Source organism: Papio anubis, chromosome 18 (assembly GCF_008728515.1).
Source record: "Papio anubis isolate 15944 chromosome 18, Panubis1.0, whole genome shotgun sequence".
Lineage (NCBI taxonomy): Eukaryota > Metazoa > Chordata > Mammalia > Primates > Cercopithecidae > Papio > Papio anubis.
Genome location: NC_044993.1, coordinates 16,271,984 through 16,298,285, shown reverse-complemented (window position 1 = coordinate 16,298,285; position 26,302 = coordinate 16,271,984). Strand labels below are relative to the sequence as shown.

General features: G+C 50.7%; 1 protein-coding gene and 2 non-coding genes across 7 annotated transcripts in view; all 3 read left to right on the top strand.

Annotated features, from left to right (window-relative positions):
- The window catches only part of VAC14 (VAC14 component of PIKFYVE complex), a 116,464-nt gene that overhangs the window by 18,276 nt on the left and 71,886 nt on the right, over positions 1-26,302 (top strand). For all 5 annotated transcript variants that reach the window (XR_002519307.2, XM_031658109.1, XM_021932155.2 and 2 more), the window contains 7 exons: positions 352-461; positions 765-871; positions 1,890-2,024; positions 2,938-3,087; positions 12,776-12,839; positions 21,388-21,532; positions 21,807-21,872. Coding sequence is in view for 4 of the 5 variants with exons in the window: in XM_021932155.2 (XP_021787847.1) it covers positions 352-461; positions 765-871; positions 1,890-2,024; positions 2,938-3,087; positions 12,776-12,839; positions 21,388-21,532; positions 21,807-21,872 (777 nt within the window). In the remaining variant the exon portion in view is untranslated. The remainder of the gene's footprint in view (positions 1-351; positions 462-764; positions 872-1,889; positions 2,025-2,937; positions 3,088-12,775; positions 12,840-21,387; positions 21,533-21,806; positions 21,873-26,302) is intronic.
- Positions 4,463-4,533, top strand: TRNAG-GCC. Its single transcript has one exon. It is a non-coding gene; the product is annotated as a tRNA-Gly (tRNA).
- Positions 5,286-5,356, top strand: TRNAG-GCC. The gene has a single exon. It is a non-coding gene; the product is annotated as a tRNA-Gly (tRNA).

Genomic DNA, 26,302 nt, shown 5'->3' with positions numbered 1-26,302 from the left:
GGTTCAGTTCTTTCCTTGTGCCAGAAAACACCCGGGTTTCTCTTTAAAGCCAGCAGTGCTACTTTCAGCAATCTCACTTTTTCTAGCCTTGTCTGTCCTTCCCCATCCATCCCCTTCTCCCCTGGGCATCCGAATTTCCTTAGAGTCAAATTACCATTCCCCTGCACATTTAACAAAAAATGCTGGCTGTCCCTGCCAGCACCCTCCTCCCCCATGGGACACCTGCACTGCAGGGCAGTGTGGTCTCAGCAGGGTCCCCTTCCCACGGCCCAGTCCCAGAGGCTTTGGTGAGCGGGAGACAGGGTTCTGGAGCTAGTGTGACTTCCCCTCCTGTTTCCTTCCCCTGGTCAGATCCTGGTTCTGGAGTCGGTGCCAGACATTAACCTGCTGGATTACCTGCCGGAGATCCTGGATGGACTCTTCCAGATCCTGGGCGACAATGGCAAAGAGATTCGCAAAATGTGAGTGGAGTGAGGGGCAGGAAGCTGCTACCTGCTGCCACCCCTGGCTGTGCCCGTGTGCTTCATGCCCACAGACAGACAGCACAGGAGGGCAGGAAGTTAGTGCTTTTTCCTGGCTCTTGTGCTTCTCGCTTTGAGGAGCCAAGAGCCCATCAATCCCTAGCATCTGAAAATTATCATGTGACAGGTCCAGAAGCCACGCCGCCCTCTGGGTGGCTGACCCAGCATGGAAATGGGGCTGGTTGAAGCTTCTCCAGCCCTGGCTGACTCTCGCTGTTTCCACTTTCCTGTTCTTGTTTATAGGTGTGAGGTTGTTCTTGGAGAATTCTTAAAAGAAATTAAGAAGAACCCCTCCAGTGTGAAGTTTGCTGAGATGGCCAACATCCTGGTGATCCACTGCCAGACCACGGGTGAGTGTGGGGGGAGGGCCCACAGCCACGGCTGCCACTGCCACTGCCACTGCCACCTCCGCAGAAGCACCTTTCACCATCTCAGCTTCAGTGAGGGGGTAGGAGAGATTCCTGGAAAGAGCGTTAGCCAGTGTGACACCAGGCCCTGGGAGAGGTGGAGCGCCAGGTCTCTCAGAGGGAGGTCTGGGTTCTGTCACCGCAGAGGCACAGAGGTCCTTTCACCTGGTGTGTGTGGCCTCTGTGAAGTAAGATCTGGAGGTTTCCTTGCTGGCGAACTTGGCCTTAGCCCTGAGACTTGAAATGCATAGAGCTTGGGATTATGTATCTGCTCACTTCTGCTGAGTATCAAACCACCGCAAAACATCATTCCCTAAAACAACAGTCACTTACCATGAGTCTGTGGATCACCTGAGTGGTTCCACTCACTTGGGCCAGGCTTGGCTGGGCTCAGTCAAGTACCTGCTTTAACTGTAGGGTTGCTGGAGTGAATGGGCCACAGTGGCCTCGCTCATGTCTGGCAGTTGTCTGGCTCATGGTATGCTGGGACCATGGGGACAGCACGTGTCTCATCGTCCAGCAGGCTAGCCTGGGCATGCTCATATGGTATCAGTGGGACTCCAAGACAGTAGAAGTGAGCAAGGCCTGTTGAGGCCTAGGCTTGAACCAGCCACATCATCACTTCCACCACATCCCAGGGCCAAAGAAGCAAGGCCAACCCAGATTCAAGGGCTGGAGAAGTTAATTCCATTTCTTGATGAGAGGAGGAGCAGAGTCCCAGTGCAGAGGGTCAGGGATGCAGCTGCCCTTACAGTCTAGCACAGGATTGTAGCTCTGTCCCAGCCTGTGTCTCCACCTTCGGAAGGCAAAGCACATAGGTAGTAGAGTATTGGTGAGGCTGGAAGCCGTCAAGCACTCGGGTTCCACAGGCCGCCAGCCCCATCCCATGTGTATGGTCAGTGGGAGGGAGCACTCGGGTTGCGCGTGCTGGCCCCTCTGAACCCCCTGATTCCCCTTCCAGATGACCTCATCCAGCTGACAGCCATGTGCTGGATGCGGGAGTTCATCCAGCTGGCGGGCCGCGTCATGCTGCCCTACTCCTCTGGGATCCTGACTGCTGTCTTGCCCTGCCTGGCCTACGATGACCGCAAGAAAAGTATCCTTTGCTCTGGGAGAGAAGAATTGAGAGAAGCCCCAAAGGGATTATGAAGTTGAGGGACCCTGCACTGGGGGCTGGGGGCTCTCTTAGGATCCATCACACTTCCATAGTCCCTAGCAGCTTGGGAAAAAGAGGTGGAGCCAAACATGGATTGAGAAAGCCGGGGACCTGGGGTTGAACCTTGCCTGGTTACTTGCAGATCTGGAGCAGCTTTCCCGGGCCCCAAAGTTCCAACCCTCTGAGCTCACACTGCCCGACCTTGGGCTGGGGAAATCCCATTGGTGGGAGGGTTTAGGAAGGGGTCCTAAGAGAAGAAATAGGCACATTTCACAGGGGCACCAGTATGGCAAGGAGAGCAGGGACTCAGTTCGGACAGCCTGTCTGCCTAACGTAGCCCTGAGATGACTGAGCTCCAGACTAGGAATACCAGGTTCAGAGAAGCCGCCTCTGGCTGGGACCACTCTATATTAACCCATTTTGTGTTGCTATAAAGGAATACGTGAGGCTGGGTAATTTATAAAGAAAAGGGGTTCCTTCAGCTCCTGGTTCTGCAGACTGTACAGGAGGCATGGTGCCAGCATCTGCTTGGCTTCTGGTGAGGCCTCAGGAAGCTTTTAGTCATGGCAGAGGCAGAGGGGAAACCAGCAGGTCACATGGCAAGAGAGGGAGCAAGAGGGGTGGGAGGCTTTTTGAAAGAACCAGCCCCCACACAACTAATAATAGAGGGAGAACTCACCCAACTCACTCAGTACCATGGGGAGGGCACCAAGCCATTCGTGAGGGATCCACCCCCATGACCCAAACCACTCCCACCAGGCCCCACTTCCAACACTGGGAATCGCGTTTCAGCAAGAGATTTGGAGGGATAGGCATCCAAACCAGATGACGCGCCTTACATCAGTGGACTCAGGCATCAAAGAGGTGGCCAACGTGTGCAACCAGAGCCTGATGAAGCTGGTCACCCCCGAGGACGACGAGCCGGATGAGCTGAGACCCGGGCAGAGGCAGGCAGAGCCCGCCCCTGACGATGCCCTGCCAAAGCAGGAGGGCACAGCCAGTGGTGAGTAGACTCCACCCCTACCCCTCACCTCCTGTTGGGGGCCCGGGAAGCCAGAAGTCATGGGACTTGCCTTGGAGCCTCACTTAAGCAACCAGGACATATATAATATGTCACTCACATAATTGTAGCAGCAACCCAGCGCAGTGGCAGCGGTGGTTCTCCCCCATTCTGCAGACAGGACACGGGGAAGCTGAGCGGCATGGCCACACACACGCAGCTAGTGAAGGCTGGAACCGGATTGGAACCCAGGCAGGCTGTCTCCAGCAGCCATGATCTTTACTGCCTCAAAGACCATGAAGCCTTTACGTCATCTTTTTCCTGTGTTCAGCTATAGGAAATAGTTTTCAGGGCAGGAAGGTTTGATGTATGGGAGGAGTACCAGGATTCAGCACTTGATTCTTGGCCGTAGACATCCAGCCACCCAGAAGCCTGGCTGCCTTTACCATGCGGGTCATTCTCAGGGTGGGAGGGTTAAGAAAACTCTAGCTTCGATTGATTCTGTACTTGAAAATTCTATTGCCCAAATAAGTGCCTTTAAAAAGTGAAATTGCTCTGCCCTCCTTTCAGACTCCTCTAACATAATTTTCTTGTTTACCTGTAAGGTAAAGAAAACCACATTATAAGAAACCACATTTATGACTAGGCTGGGTAATCCCAGTACTTTGGGAGTCTGAGGCAATCTGCATGAACTCAGGAGTTTGAGACCAGCCTGGGCAACATGGCAAAACCCCATCTCTAAAAAAAAATATTAAAAAATTAGCCGGGTGTGGTGGTGCGTGCCTGTAGTCCCAGCTCCTCAGGAGGCTGAAGTGGGAGGATCACTTGAGCCCAGGAGCCCAGGAGGCAGAGGTTGCAGTGAGCTATGATCACACCACTGTATTCCAACCCAGGCAACAGAGAAACACCCTGTCTCAAAACAAAACAAAACAAAAACACATTTATGCCGACTGGCATCTGGAATTTGACTCCAAATGTTATCTGGAACCCTGATGCTTTCATATTTCTTGGGTCTCTGTCCTCACCAAGAGGTCACTGATCAGCTTTGGGGTGATGTCCTCCTTTGCCAAAGCAGCCAGAGAATAAACTGGGGTATAACCTACTCAGATCTTTAAGGATAACAGAGTAAGGTTTGGAACCTGCCCACAGGAGCCAAAAGAATTGCTGAGAATTCTCCCATTGCCATTCATGTACTTTTCTTTTGTACAGCTGAGCAGAATGTCAGGCATGCATGCCCCACCTCCTCCCGTGGGTTTGGCTGGTAAAATTCAGCAGCCGTCCATGCTGGACCCATCTCAGGTGTCAGGTTACAGCTGTGCCAGCACAACTGTGAGCCAGAGCAACAAAACAGCTGGAGGCAGAACAGCACTCAGCTGGAGCATTGGTGGTTCAGTGGTAGAATTCTCGCCTGCCACGCGGGAGGCCCGGGTTCGATTCCCGGCCAATGCAGCAGCTGCAAGCTTTTTGGCAGCTCCTGGAAAAAGAAAACTTGGAGAAGTAAGTTAACTTGGAGAGAGAAGCTAGTGCGGGCCTTCAAAGGGAGGAGCTTTTTTACTGGGAGAAACTGGAAGACTCGGGGATACATATTTTATGACCTCTCACTGAAATATGAGTGTTTGATTTTTGTTTTCTAATTCTCATTTTAGAAAATTTGGAAAGGAGAGAAAAATGCAAAGAAACAAGACTATCCCCAACAGGCAATGAGTATTCAAATTTTGCCGTATTTTTTCCAGTTTTTAGTATATAGACATAGTTAAGATCATAGAACTTACACAGCTTCCCCTTCTGCTCTTTTTGAAGTTCACAGTGCCTCTTCAGCCACAGTCAGAAGATAGAGTAACAGTTGCCTGGGTTTGAAGAAAAGGAGAATTGGGACTGGCTACTCACAGATGCCTGGTTTCTTTTTGGGGTGATGGAGATGTTCTAGAATTAAATAGAGGTGATGGGTACACAGCTTCGTAAATGTGCTATACCTAGTTGAACACTGGAAAATGGTGAATTTTTTGTTACGTGAAATCTTATATGAATTATATCTGAATTTTTTTTTAAAAAAAAAAAAGGGCAGTGCCTATTCCTTTAAATTAGAACCCAACAGCCCCTGCCACCTTTCTGCTTATGTGGCAAGAAGTTGAGCCTGCTGGAAAGGAACCACTCCATCCTGTGGTTCGTGGCCTCAACTAAAAACATCTATGCCAGCTGGAGCATTGGTGGTTCAGTGGTAGAATTCTCGCCTGCCACGCGGGAGGCCCGGGTTCGATTCCCGGCCAATGCAGCCTGTCTACCTTTTTAGATGGTTTTCCTGAGCATTTTTTCACACAGCTGCTTGCCCAGGAGAATATTACCCTAACCAGGATACATTCATGCCTCTTGGCTCTGGATTTTACTGCCTCATAAACAGCATTTCAGCAGATGAAAAGCTCACTTTGTACTAGTTCCCAGAGAAGGTAACAGCTAATTTGGGGCCTTTACATCCACTCTCAGCCCAGCTTAGCTTGTAACTAACTAATCACTAGTCTTTTACCAAGGTGCCCAGGAGAAAGTCCCCGCCACCCACAAGACAGAGATGGCTTTGCTGGTGAGGGACAGGTTCATCACAGCCTCTCCTGCTCACTCTTCTCTCTCTGCTCCCTCTGTTCCCACCCTGTTCCACCTGGCTGGAGATAGGACCTCCTGCCTGGCCTTCCTTGTTTACTTGTGCTGATCCGGGACAGCACCACATTCCTCATGGCACACCTCCGGGCAAGAACCTTTGTGTGTGTGCACATTTGCACCCCTGCCCCACCCTCTGGATCTTCTCCCTCCTCCTCTAACCACAGGACTTCCAGTCAGGCAGCCCCTCATCTGTGCCTCTTCACTTACTCTGACTCCGCCTTGGCCTGCCACTTGGGGCCATCCACAGCACTGTGCCCTTTCCCTGGTTCTGAGTTCTTAGGGCACTTAGCGTGTCCAGCCTGGTCCTCTCCAGGACGTGTCCTGATTGTCTCAGGAATGGCAGCAGAGATTCTGGGGTCTGAACAACCTGCCTATGAGTCCTGCTGACTTTATATCTGTTCCCCTCAGACAGTTGCCTGCCCTTTCTAAGCCTCAGATTTCTTATTCATTAAGTAGGGTAACAATGGTAATACCTAACCTATACTATGGTTGTGTGTTTCAGACAAAATTTTTGCATGTAAATCACTTAGCACATGACAAACACTAACGGGTGCTTCAGTGGTTGTTTTAATACATGTTTATGGCTGGGCACGGTGACTCATGCCTGTAATCCCAGCACTTTGGGAGGCTGAGGCAGGCAGATCCTTTGAGGTCAAGAGTTCGAGACCAGCCTTGCCAACATGGTGAAACCCCATCTCTACTAAAAATACAAAAATTAGGGGCCGGACACGGTGGCTCACGCCTGTAATCCCAGGCGTGATTGGGAGGCTGAGGTGGGCGGATCACGAGGTCAGGAGTTCGAGACCAGCCTGGCCTGCATGGTGAAACCCCATCTCTACTAAAACAAAAAATTAGCCAGGCATGGTGGTGCACACCTATAGTCCCAGCTACTTGGGAGGCTGAGGCAGGAGAATTGCTTGAACCTGGAAGGTGGAGGTTGCAGTGAGCCGAGATCACACCATTGCAGCCTGGGCAACAGAGCAAGATTCCATCTCAAAAATAAAAAAAAACCTGGTAGAATTTTTTAAACAAGGACCACAAGCAAAAATTATTTAAAAAAAAAAAAAAAAAAAAGGCCGGGTGCAGTGGCTCACGCCTGTAATCCCAGCACTTTGGGAGGCTGAGGTGGGTGGATCACGAGGTCAGGAGATCGAGACCATCCTGGCTAACATGGTGAAACCTTGTCTCTACTAAAAATACAAAAATATTAGCCGGGCGAGGTGGCAGACGCCTGTAGTCCTAGCTACTCGGGAGGCTGAGGTGGGAGAATGGTGTGAACCTGGGAGGTGGAGCTTGCAGTGAGCCGAGATTGTGCCACTGCACTCCAGCCTGGGTGACAGAGCAAGACTCTGTCTCAAAAAAAAACAGATTGAAACACACCATATTTAAATTAAAAGCTGAAGCTGGTGTGGTGGTACGTATCTTTAATCCCAGCTACTCAGGTTGCTGAGGCAGAAGGATACCTTGAGCCCAGGAATTTGAGTCCAGCCTGGGCAATATAGCGAGACCTCATCTCAAAACAAAATAAAATTGGTGTAACTGAAAAAAGGTTAAAAGTTACAAGGCAAGACCCAGACTGGGAGAAGATATTTGCAATGTATTTTGTCATTAAAGAGTTAGTATCCAAACACAAGAAAGAGCTCCTTTAAGTCAGAAGAAAAAAATGGAAGAAAAACGTGAAAGTCCATGACAGGGCCATTAATCTTTTATGTAACAAATAGGCCAGGTGCTGTGGCTCATGCCTGTAATCCCAATACTTTGGGAGGTTGAGGTAGGAGGATTGCTTAAAGCCAGGAGTTTGAAACCAGCCTGGGCAACAAAGTGAGAGACCCTGTCCCTACAAAAATAGTAATTTTTAAAAATTAGCTGGGCGAGGTGGCACATACCTTTAGTCCCAACAACTTGGGAGGCTGAAGCAGGAGGATCTCCTGAGCCCAGGAGCTTGAGGCTGCAGTGAGCCATGATCACGCCACTGCAGCTTGGGGGAAGAGAATGAGACCCCATTTCTAAAAAACAAGATAAAAATGCTACCATGGCTCTTACAATATGGCGGGTGTTATTTTAAACACCTAACAAATGTTAGGCTCTTTCATTGTCATAGCAAGCTTAGGGTATAGGTACTGTCATTACCCCATTGTACAGGTGAAGAAAGGGAAGCAAAGTCAAGTGACTTGCCCAAGGTCACACAGCTAGAAGGTAGGGGGAGTCAGGGCCCAAACCCAGGCCAAAAGGCTGCAGAGTCTCTGCCCACAAGCACCGTGTTAGGCTGCAGTTCTCTGAGGAGGGAATTCATACACAAGGGCAACAAAAGATGCTCCGTTTGGGAATTAGAGAATTGCAAAGAAAAGCAAGGTATCGGCCGGGCGCGGTGGCTCAAGCCTGTAATCCCAGCACTTTGGGAGGCCAAGACGGGCGGATCACGAGGTCAGGAGATCGAGACCATCCTGGCTAACACGGTGAAACCCCGTCTCTACTAAAAAATACAAAAAACTAGCCGGGCGCGGTGGCGGGCGCCTGTAGTCCCAGCTACTCAGGAGGCTGAGGCAGGAGAATGGCGTGAACCTGGGAGGCGGAGCTTGCAGTGAGCTGAGATCCGGCCACTGCACTCCAGCCTGGGCGGCAGAGCGAGACTCCGTCTCAAAAAAAAAAAAAAAAAAAAGCAAGGTATCAGCCAGGCGCAGTGGCTCACACTGTAATCCCAGCACTTTGGGAGGCCAAGGTAGGTGGATCACAAGGTCAGGAGTTCAAGACCAGCCTGGCCAAGATGGTGAAACCCCATCTCTACTAAAAAATGCAAAAAATTATCTGGGCGTGGTGGCAGGCGCCTATGATGCCAGCTACTCGGGAGGCTGAGGCGGGAGAATCGCTTGAACTCGGAGAGCGAAGGTTGCAGTGAGCCAGGATCGTACCACTGCACTCTAGTCTGGGCAAGAGAGTGAGACTCCGTCTCAAAAAAAAAAAAAGAAAAGAAAGGTATCTTTTTTACTCATCCAGTTGGCAAACGTAAAAGATTACTAATCACTTTGGGAGGCCAAGGTGGGTGGCTCACGAGGTCAGGAGATCGGGACCATCCTGGCCAATATGATGGTGAAACTCCGTCTCTACTAAAAATATAAAAAATTAGCCAGGCGCGGTGGCGGGTGCATGTAGTCCCAGCTACTCAGGAGGCTGAGGCAGGAGAATCACTTGAACCCAGGAGGCGGAGGTTGCAGTGAGCTGAGATTGCGCCACTGCACTCCAACCTGGCGACAGAGCAAGACTCTGTCTCAAAAAAAAAAAAAAAAAGATACTAATATTCCTGTGTGAGGCTTTAGAAGGGGTGACTGCTCTTCCGATTTGGAAATACATATAGATTGGTAGAACCTTCCTAAAGGACACTACCTATTAAAATAAGAAGTGCCCAATCCTTCCCCTCAGGAGTCCCACCCTGCATGGAAGCACAGGAGAGATGTAAGAGTGAAAATCAGGAGACAATCGAAATTAATTTGAGGCCAATTTCTGATGCCACATTATTTCATCTATAAATGTGGATATTTCTAAAAGATGCCCTCCAGGGGCATGGAGTCGTGGCTACTGTTCCAGTCTATCCTGCCCAGCTTTCCCCAGCTTTTCCTCACCTTTCCCCAGGCCCTGGTCTAGCAGACAGACCCCAGGCTGCCTGGGCCTTGGCACTAGGAGGACGAGCATCTCAGCGGGCCCAGTCCCCTGCCACGGCTGCCCTTGTCCCCTCTGAGCTGCATCCTGGGTCTACAGGGGACAGGCGGCAGTATGGACATGGAAATAAAGGCCCCCTTTACTAGGAGAAAAGGTCTGTGGCCCACACCTAGAATAGCACTGCTCTAAGCCATAGGACAGAGTGAAAACTACAAGTTGCAGAAAATACACTGTAATCCCATTTATGTTTACAAAATAAGAAGTAGGACAGCACAAGCCAGCGCAGGAGACTTGCCTACCCCGGGGAGCAGTGACCTGTAGGTAGAGAAAAGCAAGATTGAAGATTATGGACAGAAAGAGGTTTTGCTTTGTGTTTGAAAATTTTAGAATGAGGATATATTTTACTTGTATAATTTAAAACTTTTAAGAGGCCAAGCCTGATGTCATTAGAACAACAATATAAATAATGATCGTTTTGATTTATAACCCACTGAATAACATCAATATCCGGGAGTCCATAATGACATAAATAATTGAATTAATTAATGATGGAGAAGTGACAGCTCTTCCTTACAGAAAACGTCAGTCAATACGCTGGGCATGGTGGCTCACGCCTGTAATCCCAGCACTTTCAGAGGCCGAGGTGGGTGGATCACTTGAGGTCAGGAGTTTGACGCCATCCTGGCCAACATGGTGAAACTAATAATACTAATATTAGTCTCTACTAATAATACAAAAAAAAAATTAGACGGGCCTGGTGGTGCGCGACTGTAATCTCAGCTACTTGGGAGCCTGAGGCATGAGAATCATTTGAACCCGGGAGGCGGAGGTTGCAGTGAGCCAAGATCATGCCATTACACTTCATCCTGGGTGACAGAGTCAAACTGTGTCAAAAAAAAAAAAAAGGGGGGGGAGAGAGGGGAGACGGGGAGAAAGAGAAAAAAGAAAATTCCAGTCAATAATGTAGGAAAAGGGGCAACAGAAATCACCATCAGGCAAATTTCGCAGTCATATTTGTAATAGGCAAGCTGCAGCCCTGAGTGCTGCGGTCAGTCACTGGGGACATGTTTGAGGGAAAACAGAATATTTGTCTAATCTCAAGTGTTTTCCCCCAAGATGTTTATTAATTACAAACAGAAAAACAGTAACCTTACAGGGGAGAAACGCAGCAGGCTGCGTCAGGCGATGAGGTTAACATCACCAGTAACGAGGCTAACAGACAACATGTGCCCCCGATAGGGTGCACTGAGGCGCGGAACTTCCGTGACATCCCTCCAAAGATGCGCAACTCCCTACTCATGAGAAAAACGTGAGACCAACCCAAACGGAGAGACATTTTGCAGAGTGACCAGTGCTTCAAAAGTGTCAAGTTTATGAAAGACACACAGATTGAGGGACTGTCACAGATTGGAGGAGACAAGGAAGACAGTTTAGCTAAATGCAGTGTGAGATCCTGGAACAAAAGGCCAGGAATGGAAAAACTCGTGATGTTCAAATTAGGGTAATCGTGTAGTTAATGGTATTGTATCGATGTTAATCTTCTGGTTTTGATCATTGAACTATGGGGCCGGGCGCAGTGGCTCACACCTGTAATCCCAGCACTTTGGGAGGCTGAGGTGGGTGGATCACTTGAGCCCAGGAGTTTGAAACCAGCCTGGGTAACATGGCAAAACCCCATCTCTACTGAAAATACAAAAGAAAATTATCCGGGCTTGGTGCTGCATGCCTACAGTCCCAGCTACCCTGGAAGCTAAGGTAGGCTCAACCTCTTGAGCGCAGGAGGCAAAGATTATAGCGAGCCAACGTCGTGCCACTACACTCCAGCCTGGGCAACAGAGCCGAGACTCTATCTCAAAGAAAGAAAAAAAAAAGATAATTGAACTATGAGTATGTACAATGTTAGCATTAGGGGCAGCTAGCTGAAAGGTATAAAAAGAATTCTTTACTCTTTTTGCAACTTTTTTGTACATCTAAAATTACTTCACAACTACAAAATAGTATCAGGAGTCTGGAACCGCAGGACTACCAGCCCCCTCTTCCCTCCTCAGTGCAGTGAGAGCTGTGGCCAGTGCCTAGATGGGGGCTGAAGGCGGAACAGGATCCTACCAGCAGCTTTCCAGATCTAGAACATCTTGGCTCTTTAGGAAACTTGATTAGATGCCAAAAGAAAAAGGTTGGCATTTAAAGGTTATTCCTTAACTTAGAAATATAAGTAGTCAATGCCAGGTACAGATGCTTTTCTACCCTGGGTTATATGATGGTAAGTTAAATACTAATGACAGGTATTGAGTTGGCCACTTGGAGGAAGACTCAGGCACAGACACAGTACAGTCACAGTCCTTTCCCCATAGTCATTTTTTAAGCCCTTTATTGAGAGAGAATTCGTATACCACACAATTCACCCAACATCAAGTATACAATTCAGTGACTTTTATAGATTCACAGGGTTATGTAACCATCACCACAATCAATTTTAGAATGTTTTCCGTGTCCTTGAAAGAATCCCTTAGCCATTGTACCCTATTCCCCCATCTCCTCCAATCCTAGGCAGCCTCCAGTCCACTCTCTATATCCATAGGTTTGCCTGTTCTAAACACTTTCGAGAAAGGGAATCATGCAATATGTAGTCTTTTATGATTGGCTTCTTTCACTTAACACAATGTTTTTAAAGTTCATTCATGTTATGGCATGCATCAGTACTTCATCCCTTTTTATTGCCAAATAATAGTCCATTGTATGGCTATACCACACATTTATCCATTCGTCTGTTGATAGACATTTGGGTTGCTTCCGCTTTTTGGCTATTGTAGATAATGCTGATGTGAACATGATTGATGTACAAGGTTTCATGTGGCCATAAGTTTTCATTTCCCTTTGGTATATACCTAGGAGTGGAGCTGCTGAGTCATGTGGTGACTCTATGTTTAGCCTTTGGAGGAATGGCCAGACTGTTCTCCAAAGCAGCTTGCACCATTTTACATTCCCGCCAGCGATGTATGAGGGTTCCAGTTTCTCCACATCCTCATCAACACTTGCTATTATCTTTTAGCCATCCTGATGGGTATACAGTAGTATCTTGTGGTTTTGATTTGCATTTTCCTGATAGCTAAGGACACTGGGTATCTGTCATTTCTGAGATTTGCCAGATGTGTTCAGCACTGGTGTCCCCTCCTTGTGAGATCACTGACTACAAACTTACAAGCTTGGGGACTATCGAGAATGACTGGGCATTGGGTTCTCAGGGCTCCAGAGCCATGGTCCTTTTGAAGAGCCTGAATCAAGGTATGGGGCTCTGGAGAGTTCTGTGTGTGCTTGTCACAGGGGTCATGTTTATTCAAAAGACCCAACAGCCTTTCATGACCCCTTGTTCCTCTTCCTCTCCCAGGAGGTCCAGATGGTTCCTGTGACTCCAGCTTCAGTAGCAGCATCAGTGTCTTCACTGCAGCCAGGTAAGTGGCTTGTTTCAGCCAGAGGGTTTGTGGAAAGCAAGTGACCTAGATCTTTCCTGGATGCAGGAGACTACAGCAATGACCCAAAGCAAACCCTACTCACGGCTGCTGCTTTTGGGACACCCTCGTACACAAAAGAGTTAATTGATGAGGGAATCTGAAGGACATTGAGCAAGCCCACCCCACCCAGGCTGGATGGATAGATAAGGTGGATTAGAAGCCATTGGGGGCCAGGCGTGATGGCTTACGCCTCTAATCCCAGCACTTCGGGAGGCCGAGGTAGGCAGATCGCTTGAGCTTGGGAGTTCAAGACCAGTCTGGGCAACATGGCGAGACCCTGTTTTTACTGAAAATACAAAAAATTAGCTGGGCATGGTGGCGTGTGCCTGTGGTCCGAGCTAGTTGGGGAGGCTGAGGTGGGAGGATCACTTGAGCCAGAGCAGGGCAGAGGTTGAAGTGAGCTGAGATCACACCACTATACTCTATCCTGGATAACAGAGTGAGACCATGTCTGGAAAAAAAAAAAAAGAATGAAAGAAAATGGATTGTTCTTACTTATTTTTAAATATTAAAAAAAAAAGTAAGCTATTGGAGGTCAATAAATGCAAGAAACGCAAGTTGTAATAATAAAAGTACAGCTAATACCGGTGACTGCAGTGAGACACTTACAGTTGCCTTGACTTAGCACCGTCTGTTTGTCCAGGATGATGTGGGGCCAACAAGACCGACAAGGGGAAGTCTGTTCAAGGACAGCCTGGAGCATGGGTGGTCATTAATCACATCCAAGATTAAGGATAAATCACAGGCCCCAGGAGCTGTTGTCCCTGTGCGCCCAGGTCAGCTGTAATGGCGCAGTGTTCCACATGGGGGCAGTGCAGGCCAGGTAGCAAAATAACTCTCTTCCTTGCAGCTCCCTCCATACTCCCTGCAAGGTGAGGGGACTCCCCGGGGAAGGCACTGTCACAGTTCCGCCCTGGTCTGAGTCCCCTGGACTTGCCCCATGTCACTTTTTCTTTGGGTGACATTGGCATCTCTGGGGCTAGAGTGGATGGTGGGTCTTATACAGGGGTTTCTTCCCCCTGAACTTGACAGTGAACCTGGGCCCTGGGAGAGCCAGTCACTCATGAAGAGAAAAGGTGCACTCTCCCCCAAGAGCTTCTCCCCACAGACCCCTAGCTAGGGTTCTTCCCTCATCCATACCATTTGTGAACTTACCTCATCCCTCGACACCCTGAGCATGTTTTCCAAGCACGCAGGTGCAGCCGATGATGAAATGTGCCCCTACGAGCCCCTGCATGGATGGAGCAGATCAGTGAATGTCACCATTCTCTCATGTTCATGTAGTCACGCGTTCCAGTGCACCTGCCTGTGCTCACCCCTGCAGGCTCCAAGATAAGAGCTGGCCCCTGAGTGTGTCCCTGACCTTCATTCATTTACTCTAGTGGTGAGGCAGAGAAGCAGCCAGGAAGTTACTGGAAAGGGGAGCGACTGATGTGAGGGGTGAAGTTACTGGAAAGGGAGGGCCATGGTGCCTGAGCCCAGGCACTGAGAAGACTGGCTGGGAATAACTGCTAATGCCAGTCAACGCAGCCAGGCTTCCAGGGCCCCAATGCAGTGCTAAACCTTCATATCGGATCCTTTAGTTTTGTCTGAGTCCTGTGGGGTCAGTAGTTTCATGGTAGGGACAAGAAGGGAGGGAAGCACAGCGGGCTGCTCTGTGGACAGTGGATCTAGGAGGGGCCTGGTGGATGCAGACCTGCTAGGGAGCTGTCACCATTGTCCCCATCAGAGGGGATGGGGGCTCAGGCTGGGGAGGAGCAGCATGTAGAGAAAGTTGGGTGGGTTTGGGCTCCGTGTTGAAGGTGGAACTGCAGAATTCACTGCTGGGTGGGATGGGGTAGGCAGGAGAGAGGTGAGGGAAAGACTGCCTTCTAGAAATTTCGTGTGAGCCAGACCCCAGCTATCCTGATGTCATTTGCACACCAGGGCTGGAAGGAAGAGCAGGTGTGGGTGGGGTGGTCAAGAGCTCTGTTCCAGGTGACTGAGCATCCCAGGAGGAGAGAGGCAGACTCAGGTACTGGGCCATGAAACTCGGGGAGTGGTCTGGACAGACACGCGGGGACTGGTGTATCCTGCAGAGGGCTTAGCTTTTGCACTGGAGGCTGTGGAGACAGTATCACAAGTGGGAATGGCAGGATCCGATCTGGGATTTAAAAGCCTCCCTCTGGCAGCCAAAAGCCTGTTGTAGACTTGTCTCTGTAATCTGGCCTATGAGGATTAAGGGGGAGGTCAGGGGAAGTCTAGGAGAAGGCAGAGGTAGGCTTAAGCCATGGGCTGCAGAGGGGCACCGCTGTCCACTGCCTCGCTGGGGAGACTGCGCTACCGTTGGCTGGGATGAGCCTACAGGAGCCCTCAGTTCTTGTGCCAAGGCCGGGGACCGCTAGACTGGAACCAGGGTTTTGGTTTATACCTCTCATTCAGAAGCTGATGCCAAATCCTACCTAAACTCCAAACCATCCTACCTAAAAAAGCCAAACAAGAACAAATGATCTAGTGCTTCCTGACTCCTGGTGACAGAGGTCCCCACGTGGCAGCTGCACAGTCAGCATCACCAGCTGTGCTCAAGAGGTGGGCGCCTTCAGAGTTGTAAAACCAGAGCCAAGATGCCCGGGCCCCAGCACACCGCCTTCTTCCCACAGCTGGTGTTAACAGTGAGACTGAGCTTGGACACAGGTGGGATGGTGCAGGGTCGCCAGATAGCCAGACCCACCCAGCCAGACTCTGTCACACACACACCAAAAAAATGCACATCCACATGAAATTCAGAATTCACTTTCATGGGTTCAAGGATCACCATGGAAGCAATCCTTGCATCCCAGATTTTTTATAAAAGATTTCTCATTTGGACCAAAACACAGGGAGAATTAACTGGCTAAACATGAGAGCAGAAGCCTTCCTCTTCCCCCTCCCTCATCTCCCCTCTCCCTGTGATACTGGAGAAGCCCCTGGTGGCCCCAGGCTTAGCCACGGAAGAATGTCACCTGGAAAAGCAGCGGGTGACGACATGGCTGTAGTCTGGGTTCCTCCACCCTCCAGAGCATGGGAAATACATGGGAGGTGGAAAATTGGACTCCCCAGGGAGAGGTGGAAAGTGAAGGAAGCAGGATGGAGGAAGGATGCTTGGCAGCTCAGGAAAGGGTTAAGAGAGAAATGTCTCCACTGGGTGTGTTCTCTCTCGTGACTGCTCTGCCTGGTGGAGCCAACTGTCCGGATTCACGCCCTAACTCCAGCATGCCTGGCTGTGGCCTTGGGCAAGTAGCATGATTTCCCCCACCTCAGTTTCCTCATCTTTAAACTCAGTGTAATGATAGCACTGACCCCAAAGGGATATGGGACTTCAACGAGTTAAAGTATGTAAAGAACAGCCAGGCATGGTGGCTCACGCCTGTAATCCCAGCACTTTGGGAGGCGAAGGCAGGCTGGTTGCTTGAACCCAGGAGTTAGAGACCAGCCCAGGGCAACATGGTGAAAGCCCGTTTCTACAAAACATACAAAAATGAGCTGGGTGTGGTGGCACATTCCTGTAGTTCCAGCTACTCAGGAGGCTGAGCTGGAAGGATCATTTGAGCCCCGGAGCTCGAGGCTTCAGTGAGCCGTGATTGCACCACTGCACTCCTGCCTGGCTGACAGAGCAAGACCCCACTCCTGCCTGGGTGACAGAGCGAGACCCTGTCTCAATAATCATAATTTTTAAAAGCTTTTTAAGTGTGTCAAGAACATAGCATGGTGCCTGGGCCGCAGAAAGCACTTTACACATTTTAGCTACGATTGTTATTACAGGAACCTTGTTATTATCCCCATCTTACAAATGAGGAAACAGACCCAGAGAAGTTAACTTCTTGCCCAAAGTCACTCAACTAATTAGTAGCCAAGTTGGAATTCAAGCTAGATCTGTCTGACTCCAGAGCCCATGCATTCAACTTTATTAGTTGCAGTTGGAGAGTTCCAGAAGTTTTGCATTCAGCCTCCCTAACTCATTTGATTTAGTAGTTCTCAAACAAGTGTTGTATGAACAACCTCCACTATGATGCTCAGGCTGTTGCCAAGGGTCATGATGTCTTCAGTGACACCAGTTCTCCCGGTGTAGCTAGCTGCCGTGTAAATAAGCAGGCAGAAAGTTCTAGAAATCAGTATTTCCCAGCTTTTAGCCTCTGCTGATTGAAAAAAAAATTATAATTATCTGTATTTTAAGGAGCAAGTTCAATTTCAGAAGCAATTCTATTTTTAGATTTATCTTTCTTCTATTTTTAGATTTACCTTTCTTCTGATTTGATTAGAGATGTAACCCGAACACCGTAAAAAGTTAGACGTTACAGAAATGAAGTGCTGTCTCCCAGAGAGAACAAGTGGAACTTCTTATTATTTATTGGTAGTATCAGAAGCCTTATTCAGTAAATCTATATTTTAATAGCCACAGCAGCGCCATGCATTTGGAAATTGTAGTGCGTGTATGTGTAAGACATTCATTATAAGATGTTTTATGAGAAAATGCTCCATGAAAATGGAATTTTGCAGACACCTTGAAATAACTCAGAAGCCCCCATGAGTGACTCGTCTAGACTTTTTGGAACTGATGCAGAAATGTCTTTTAAACTGAGTGAGCTCCCTCTGTTCTTGATGGGTAAGGTAAGCAAGGACAGCAGGGTGCTACCTCTCAGGCTCCAGCCCATCAGCTGGGGAACTGAGCACATCATGCAGTGTCCCCCTCTAGGAAGAGTACAGGGTCCCAGAGCCCCAGTTGCCCTGCTGAGCACGTGCAGAGCTCAGCAGCAGCAGCCAACCCTGCCCAGCAGAGCAGCTGGGAGCTGATGGCAGCTGGGATCTTGACCCTCCCTTTCCCAGGCACTCAGATCAGTCTGCCTGGTCCTCTAGGGTCTACCTGCTTCCCATGACCTCCACCTCCAGCCAGGCAAGGGAGGAAAAGCCCAGGGATAGTGTCTCCAGCCCAGGGAATGAGTGATTGGTACATGGCCTCATGGTCTCAGATGGGTCCCGTACTGCCTCTGGACCTGAGCTTGCTCATCTGTGCCTTGAAGGATTGTGTTACCTGAACCGTGAGGTCCCTTTCAGTGATGAGGTTCTGGTTGGGTGCGGCGGGACTGCCTCAGCAGCAGCCTGAAGATGCCCCATACCTTCAGATTCACTGTGTTCAGGTGTTTGCTGTGGAGAAAGTCAGAGAATGCTAATACACAAAATGCTGCCAGTTCACATACCAGTTCCGTGACATGCTGCCATTCTTTGGCCCTGACACAGCACCACTTGCAGGAGAGGCCCCATGGGCTGGCCAGCAGCATCTCCGGGCCACTGTGAGCCGTGAAGCTCGACTTGCGGAGGGGCCATCCAGCCCGGCGTCTTGGCTCTTTTGGATTCTGAGTGTGCCCTGCGCAGGTGGGGAGCACCAGGCTTTCCTCTGTCTCCCCTTCTTTTTCTTTTTTTTTTCTTTTTGGTACAGGGTCTTGCTCTGTCATCCAGGCTGGAGTACAGTGACACAGTCATAGCTCACATAGGTGAGCTGACAGCTGGGAGCTGGCAGCAGCTGGGATCTTGTAATCCTCCCACCTCAGCCTCCCGAGTGGCTGGGACCATAGGAGTGTGTCACCACACCCAGATAATTTTTTAAATTTTTCATAGAGACAGGGTCTTGCTGTGTTGCCCAGGCTGGTCTCAAACTCATGACCTCAAATCATCCTCCTGCCTCGGCCTCCCAAAGTGCTGGTATTTCAGGTGTGAGCCACTGTCTACCCTTCTGACTCGAAAATAAGCTGAAAAGTGTGTACTAATCTTCCACGGACACCTGGAGCTGCCAGGTATCCCCTGGGCTCAGAGAGGCTGGTCCACACAGGAGCTGCTGTTCTGCTGCTCCTCCCAGGAGACAGTGGAGGCGATGCCACCAGGGACTCTCTCGGAGCCTGCTGCCCTGGTCAGGAGGCTGTGCCATGTGACAGATGAGATTATTCTGGAGTCAGACTGATCAGATCCAAAGTGCGGCCCCACCACTCCCTGGCCGTGTAACCTTGGGCAGGTGACTTCATGTCTGTGTGCTTCAGTTCCCTCTTCTCTGAAATGGAAGTGACATGCCTTAGGTCATAAGGCTTTTTAAGGAGTGACATGAGGCTGTGTAGGAGAGCACCCAGCAGAGCGTTCTTTCACAACCGTCATGGCTGCCATTCTTATCACAGCTATTATTCCCCCAGAGGCTCAGACACACCACTGATCCTGTCCCATGCCGGTGAAGCAGGGGACCTGGTCATGGCACCGCCCTCCTCACCAGCAGCTCCAGGGCAGTCCCAGGTCTCCCAGGAAAACAAGGAAAAACAAGGCCGTCCTCCCAGGGGGTGCTGTTTCAGCTAAGCTTGTCGCAGTGATGGGCCAGGCTGGGGTCCTTATGACACCCTGGACCCTGGCAGCCTACATGTCCCTGTGGCTCCTGCTGAAAAGGGGCTCACTACAGACTTTGGGGCTCTCAGGGTCAGGAAAGACCAGGTTGGGGGTGGGGGTAGCTTCTGTTCATCTGCTTTGCATACGGCCTTGGGCTATAGGGAGGCATCTCTTCCACCACCAGGACAGGAGACCAGAGGAGCTTCTCTAGCCCGGGGATTCTGCCGGCCCAAGAAGTATATGGAACAGAACGCAAGGGAAGGAGCCCTGCGGGAGGCCAGCCAGGACAGGAAAAAGAGGGACTGGGAGATAAAACAGTAAATGCTGGCCATCAGCTAAGGGAGTAGCTAGGAAACTGCCAGAGATGACAAGAAAACACTCAGAAAGTCCTGGCGTGGACTGCTATGTGGGCCTCTGCGGCAGCCACATGGCTACTGAGTGCCTGGTGGCTACTCTGAAGCGAGGTGCACCATAACCATGAAATGCACACCAGGTCCCAAAGGCTTAGGACACAAAAGAGAATATGTTTTGTTGGGAATATTTATATTGACCGTTATATTGATTACATGTTAAGATGCTAATATTTTAGATACACTGGGTCAGTTAAAACATAGCATTGAAATTCACTTCACCTGTTTCTTTCTCCTTTTTAATTGCAAACTGGAAGATGTAAAATTATATCTGTGACTGGCGTTGTATTTCTCCGGGACAGTGGTCTTGAAAGAAACTAAGAGATTGACAGAGCCGGTGTTTACCACCCTAGACTCCTCTACCTGTGCAGTACTGTCCCCGTCTGTCTTAGGCTAGCAAAGATTTAAATGTTTCGGTATCCTCAGAAGACGCCAGGAACTTCCAGCCACCAGAGGATAGATGTGCCCACTCTTGCCCCTGAAACGTGCACCATGGGGATCATCAAACCATATTAAATAGCAATTCCTCTTAGCAATTACAGAGCGCAGAATCGTGCCCTTTAGGGATTCACATCAAATGAGCTTCAGAGAGGCTGCAGGCGAGTGAGGAAAGCACAGCCATCAGTTCCTGATGCAAATAAATAATTGAGCAGCCTAGAAATGCCACAGAAGAGACCATTTTATACCAGCACGGGACTGATCTGCTGGCCCAGGTCCTCAGGAAATGCAGCCCCTGGCCTGCACCTGTCGGCACCATTTGGGAAGTACAGTGCAGTGCCTTGGTAGGAAGGGAGCCCCTCCCGGACATCCTGAGGTTTTTCTACCCATGCTGCCCCCACCTTGAAAACCCAGCCTGTGCCAGGGAACAGTGCTTTGGGCAGAAAACCAACTCATAGCCTCCCAGCAGCACCCGCCGTCCCGCAGGCTGCTTAGCAGGACTTTGGAGACCTGCAGGGCGTCAGTCCACAGAAGCCAGGGGGCTTCCTGTGCCCACCAGAACACAAGTACATCCTGAACAGTATCAGTTTCTCATAGGCAGAGGCTCTGTCACCCCTTCCGCAATGCAAAGGAGCACATTTTGGTCTCAACTCTCAAGGCGTCTCTCTTAGACGCCTTGGGGCAGGGTACAGTGACAAGGCACAATGACAAGCCTTGATCCCTGACCTCACTCGAGAAACATCCTTCAGGTGTCCGGTGAAGGGCCTGGTGGAGGTCAACAGTTGTTATCGGGACCTTCCCTCATATAGTCTGGACCTGGTGGTTTAGTTTTTTTCAAGAAAGGGTCTGAACTTAATGCCCTGAGCCTGGTCAGGTCAGCTCAGTGACTCGGAGAGGATTTCTCCTCCTGTACAAGCCAGGCTGGTGCTGGAGAAAGAAAAGGAAAAGTGAGTGGGAGCCCAGCAGACCGGTCCTCATCCCCTAAACATGGTTATCATGGTTCCAACCCAGCAGCAACCTCCAAACTCCTTTGGAAAGGGAGAGAGAGAAGCCCCCTTCAAACGCCCAGGGTGGGCCGAGCTGGGCTGGTGGGAGACCAGCAAGGATGTGTGGGGATCGGGTCATCCCTGACCCCCGAGCCCCCCGGACAGTGGTTAGCATTGTGCGATTCAGGATATGCAGGCCCAGGGTGGTGCCATGACTCCGTGGGAGAGGGCTATGGTGGGCGTCACCTCTGCTCTCCCTCCCGGTCTTACCCACAGCACTGAAAGAGCCCCAGTGACCCTTCACCTCGACGGGATCGTGCAGGTCCTGAACTGCCACCTCAGTGACACGGCCATTGGGATGATGACCAGGATTGCAGTTCTCAAGTGGCTCTACCACCTCTACATCAAAACTCCTCGGAAGGTGAGCCCCAGGCCCCGCCAAGCCAGGGGCCTCTTCCGGGTCCGCCTTGGTTTTCCAGGGCCTGCCCATGGTTAGTAGCATTTTGGTCATTGTACTTCTAAGGAAACCCTGGCTGGCAGAGAAGTGACAGGTGCTGCAAGGAGCCCTCGTTGTGTCGGGGAGGGAAGTGGTCTGTGCAGACCAGCGGGTCCATGCAGACCAGCGGGACACTGCACCGAGCACAGACCTGGGGTGAAGGAGCGCTCACAGGCACCCCTGCTTCTCTGCTTTCCAGATGTTCCGGCACACGGACAGCCTCTTTCCCATTCTACTGCAGACGCTATCGGATGAATCGGATGAGGTAGGTCACCAACGCCACCCGTCCTTATGGACCATCGGCTGCCCTGCCTCCCCTCGTTAGTGACTGATGGGCTCTTAGAGCTGAGATATGCTTATTTTGGTGCAGTACATCCTTCCTAGAGGTAAAGCTGTGTTTAATACACACTTTGGGGCCAGGCGCAGTGGCTCACACCTGTAATCCCAGCACTCTGGGAGGCCAAGGCGGGTGGATCACTTGAGGCCAGGAGTTCGAGATCAGCCTGGCCAACATGGTGAAACCCTGTCTCTACTCCAAATACAAAAATTAACCAGGCATGGTGGTGCACACCTGTACTCCCAGGTGCTCAGGAGGTTGAGGTGGAAGAATTGCTTGAACTCAGGAGGCAGAGGTTGCAGTGAGCCAAGATCGTGCCACCGCACTCCCGCCTGGCGACAGAGTGAGACCCTGTCAAAAAAAAAAAAACTCACTTTAGGACTGAGGACTCATCTGTAGACCCTTCTGGAGCACATGGGCAGGGCGTCAGTGAGGGAGGCAGCAGAGGGCAGGCAGGGAGCTTGGCTTGGGGTCAGGCTGCCCAAAGGCAAGACACTTAGTATCTCCACATCTCAGCATGTCAGTTTTCCTCTGTTCAGTGAGGGCAGTAACCAGAGGGGGATGTGAGAGGAAAATGATCCATGTAAAATGCTTAGCACTGGGCCAGGCTCCTGCTGCACACTCAGTGTTGGTTGTGTTACTCATTTCAGCTGGACTCCATTATGACCTCTAGTTTGAAATTGGACCCTTAAGCTTTGCCTTTTTGGGGCCACCAAGAGCTGCTGGTGCAGAGGGAAAGGCTGACCCAGATCCCAGGCAGCAGGAGTGAGCCCTCTGAGAAAGCTAGAGTAGTACAGAGGCTGGCCTGGGAGGTGGAGGGGGCACCTGGGTCTTCCTGTCATCTGGGCGAGAGTCTGCCCCAGCCACACACACCTTTCCGCACACCATTCTCAGCCATGCCCATTGTGTGGTGTTCCTTTACGGGGTTCCCCTGCCTCCCAGCCAAGCGGCAGGATTTGCAGTCGCGCGTGCCCATTGCACGGCAGCATCCCATCCCTCCATCCATACCAGCCCTACAGGCGGTATCTCAGATGCTGACGGTCCAAGCTGAGCATCAGCCCACTTTCCTCTTCTAAGCTCCAAGGCACTGTGAGCTGTGGGCAGAGCTGTATCTCCATGAGGCAGCCAGCTCATGAATCAACAGACCGGCCCACGCTGCAGAGCGGACAAGGCTAGGTGGGGGGACTGGGAAGGGGGCTATTGCTCACCATTCTCCATGGAGTGAGGCTCCTCGGTCTTCCCTAGGCTGGTGCCAGGCTTGTGGGGGGCCCGGGCAGCTGTCTTGCAGCCTGAATTTGCTTTCCTGAACCTGGGCTGAAGAGAGAAATGGACAGGCAGGTATCAGCCTCTAGGTCCTCTGAGGTTTTCTGTATTACCAGAAAAATCCAAAACAGATGGTCTGTGAGTATGCCCTTGGCCTCTCTTGCCTACCCCACCCCCGCCCCCATGCACACACACACACACCCCCTCTCTTCCTGCGCCACCCCCTGCAGTGCGAGGCCCAGGTGGACGTGGCCCCGTTCTGCCTGCGAGTTGGGAGTGACTCACTGCACAGTCACAGCCCTCATTTCAATACAAAAAGGAAGAGCAGGACTTTGCTGATTGGTTCCTTCCCCAGGACTTCACTGGAAGCAGCTGAGTTTTCAGTCCTTTAAATTGAGTTGTTTAATCCCATCCAGCTTTCTGTGCTTGAAATTGGTTTTTGTGTGCGTGTGCATTTAAAGGGAGCGGGCGGAGATGCAGTCCATTAAACAGCGCTCTTCAGGCCGCGGCTGTGGAAACTCGATTTGCTGAAGTGCCAAATGTTGTCAGGGCTTTGGGGCACGTCTTGTGGGCCTGCACTGGGGAGGGCATGGAAGCCGCTCTGGGGGACAGTTGAGGGGTACCATAACAGCGCTGAAGAGCCCCTGCTTCCCCTTCTCTCTAGAGGAGGGATTTGGGGACCTTAATCATCAGTGGTGAGTCCTGATTCTACCCCATCCTGGTTCCTTTCCAGAATCACATTCCTAAGTGTCCCCTGTTTAATCTTTGGTGAGCCTGAGGGTGTGCTGTGTACTTGGCAATGGGAATACAGCCATGAACAAGACAAAGCCCATCTTCTCCTGAAACTTCCTTTCTAGGATATCTAGAAAGTACCCTCTCAGGATTTTTCAAACATTTCCAAACAGCCCTGATCTCGAATTGGAGCTCCCTGGGATTCAAGACTATGAAAGCCTGTTTGGTCAAGCAGGAACACAGCCAGACAGGCAGGTCCCCTCCTACTGAAGTCCTCACTCATGGACGTTAACCTCAATGCTCCCTGCGAAGGCTCTCACATCCAGCTAGGCAGCCCCGCAGCCCAGATTGTCGTGGAAGATTCTTAATTGTAGGAAGTCATTACCATGGGAGGAACCACGCTAGACCCTTTACCTGTGTCTGTAGAACCCTCACGGCGGTTCTCTGGGGGGCGTCCTCTTACTTCCGTTCTGCAGTTCAAAAAAACTAAGGCCTGAGGGGGTCACATGACCTGCGCTGCACCCAGCTAGGAGGTGATGGAGCTGAAACCCAGGGCCAGATCTGTTTGACACCAAAGCCTGGGCCCTTAACAGCTTCCTCACCAAGCCCGAGTCTCGCCCAGCATGCTCCCAGCCCTTGTCAGCAGCAGGAGGCGAGCTTGGGTGTGGTTGTATCTTCTTCCTCATTTCCTCATGATTTCACCAGGGGAAGGTTTTGTGGTCTTCTTCTCTTGTTCCAGAAGTTCTTGAGTGTGGAGAGGTGTATGTGTTTTTTGTTGTTTTTATGGTTTTTGTTTTTGTTTTTGTTTTTTGAGATGGAATCTCACTCTGTCACCCAGGCTGGAGTGCAGTGGTGTGATGTCGGCTCACTGCAACCTCCACCTCCTGGGTTCAAGCAGTCCTCCTGCCTCAGCCTCCCAAGTAGCTGGGATTACAGGCATGTGCCACCACACCTGGCTAACTTTTTGCATTTTTAGTAGAGACAGGCTTTCACCATGTTGGCCAGGCTGGTCTCAAACTCATGACCTCAAGTGATCTGCCTGCCTCGGCTTCCCAAAGTGCTGGGATTACAGGCGTGAGCCACCATGCCCAGCCGGTAAGTGTACTTTGAAAAAGGTCCCCCTTCAGCCCCCAGATCCTTCGTCCACTTTTCTTATTGATCTGTAGCAACTCTTTGTATATTTGGGACATTCACTTTGTCATCTGTGTTGCAAATGTCTTGCTCTCCCAGGACGGTTGTGATAAACCTGCATGCTCCTGCCTCTCGCTGAGAGCCACTGCTCTCAGGGGACAGTGTGCTCAGGTGTTCGTGATGCAAGAGCTGGCCCAGCGGAGCCTGAGACCCAGCTCTGCCGCCACCACCATCTCTCTCAGTCCCACAGGCGCATGGCCTCGCTGGGGTGTCTTGTCTGCCATTGTTCTTCAGTTCCACTGAGTGACACCTCATTAGTCTCCGCCCTCTGGCATCCTCAGTTGTTTCTGCCTTCCCATTATACAAGATAAGTGGCTGTTTCCTCAGCACCGCCTGCTCCTTGCAGACGTTATCTGAAAATCCCTTTTGTCAAAAAGAATTTGCAGGTGTCTAATTAATATTCCTGGCACTGGAGTAGAAATCCTCCCATAGCTAGAGATCCAGTTGTTTTTTACGTGAAAATGTGACCCTGATTTCCACAGTGCAGAATGCAGGGTACATGCTCACTGCAGCCTGCCGGGTCCCTCTTTGGGAGGTGGGCCTGCTGCTTCCCCTGCCCAGAAGATGCCAGTGGTTGGCTGCCTGGCAGCCGCCATACTTCCTGAGTGAGTTCTGCCTGTCAGATGGCCATACCCCCACCTGTGAGTGTCCACGGGAAGGGGGTCCTCTCTGTGGTCCCGATGGTGGCACCTCAGGTAGTCCACAACTCCTAGGCCCAGCTGCCTCCCTGCCTGCATTTAGAACTCTCAGGGTGATCACAGTCTCCAGAAAAACCTGGAAGGATGTCTATTCACCTCTGAGTGAATGTGAACGTCCCAGATAGGTGCCCATGACGCCGGCTTGAATCCTAGCTCTAAACCTTCCTTGCCAGGGACCCTGGCCAAGGAGTTTACCCTCCCTGGGCCTGTGAAAAGGGGCTAATGATGTCTACACCTGCCTCATAGGTGTGTTTAAAGAGAAAGTGTAACCCCCTCCACCCAGATCCCGGCGCATTGTAACGACCTGTCTGTCGTTACAAGTATGTTTGGGGGAGCTTGGCGTCTGGCTGTGGTGAACTTCCCCACCCAGGAGCCAGGCTCTTTCTCAGTCCTGTGAGCCATCTCAATGTCCTTCAATAACGCTTTAGAGTCTTTTTTTGGAGGTTTTATTCACTTGTGATGAATACTCTCAGT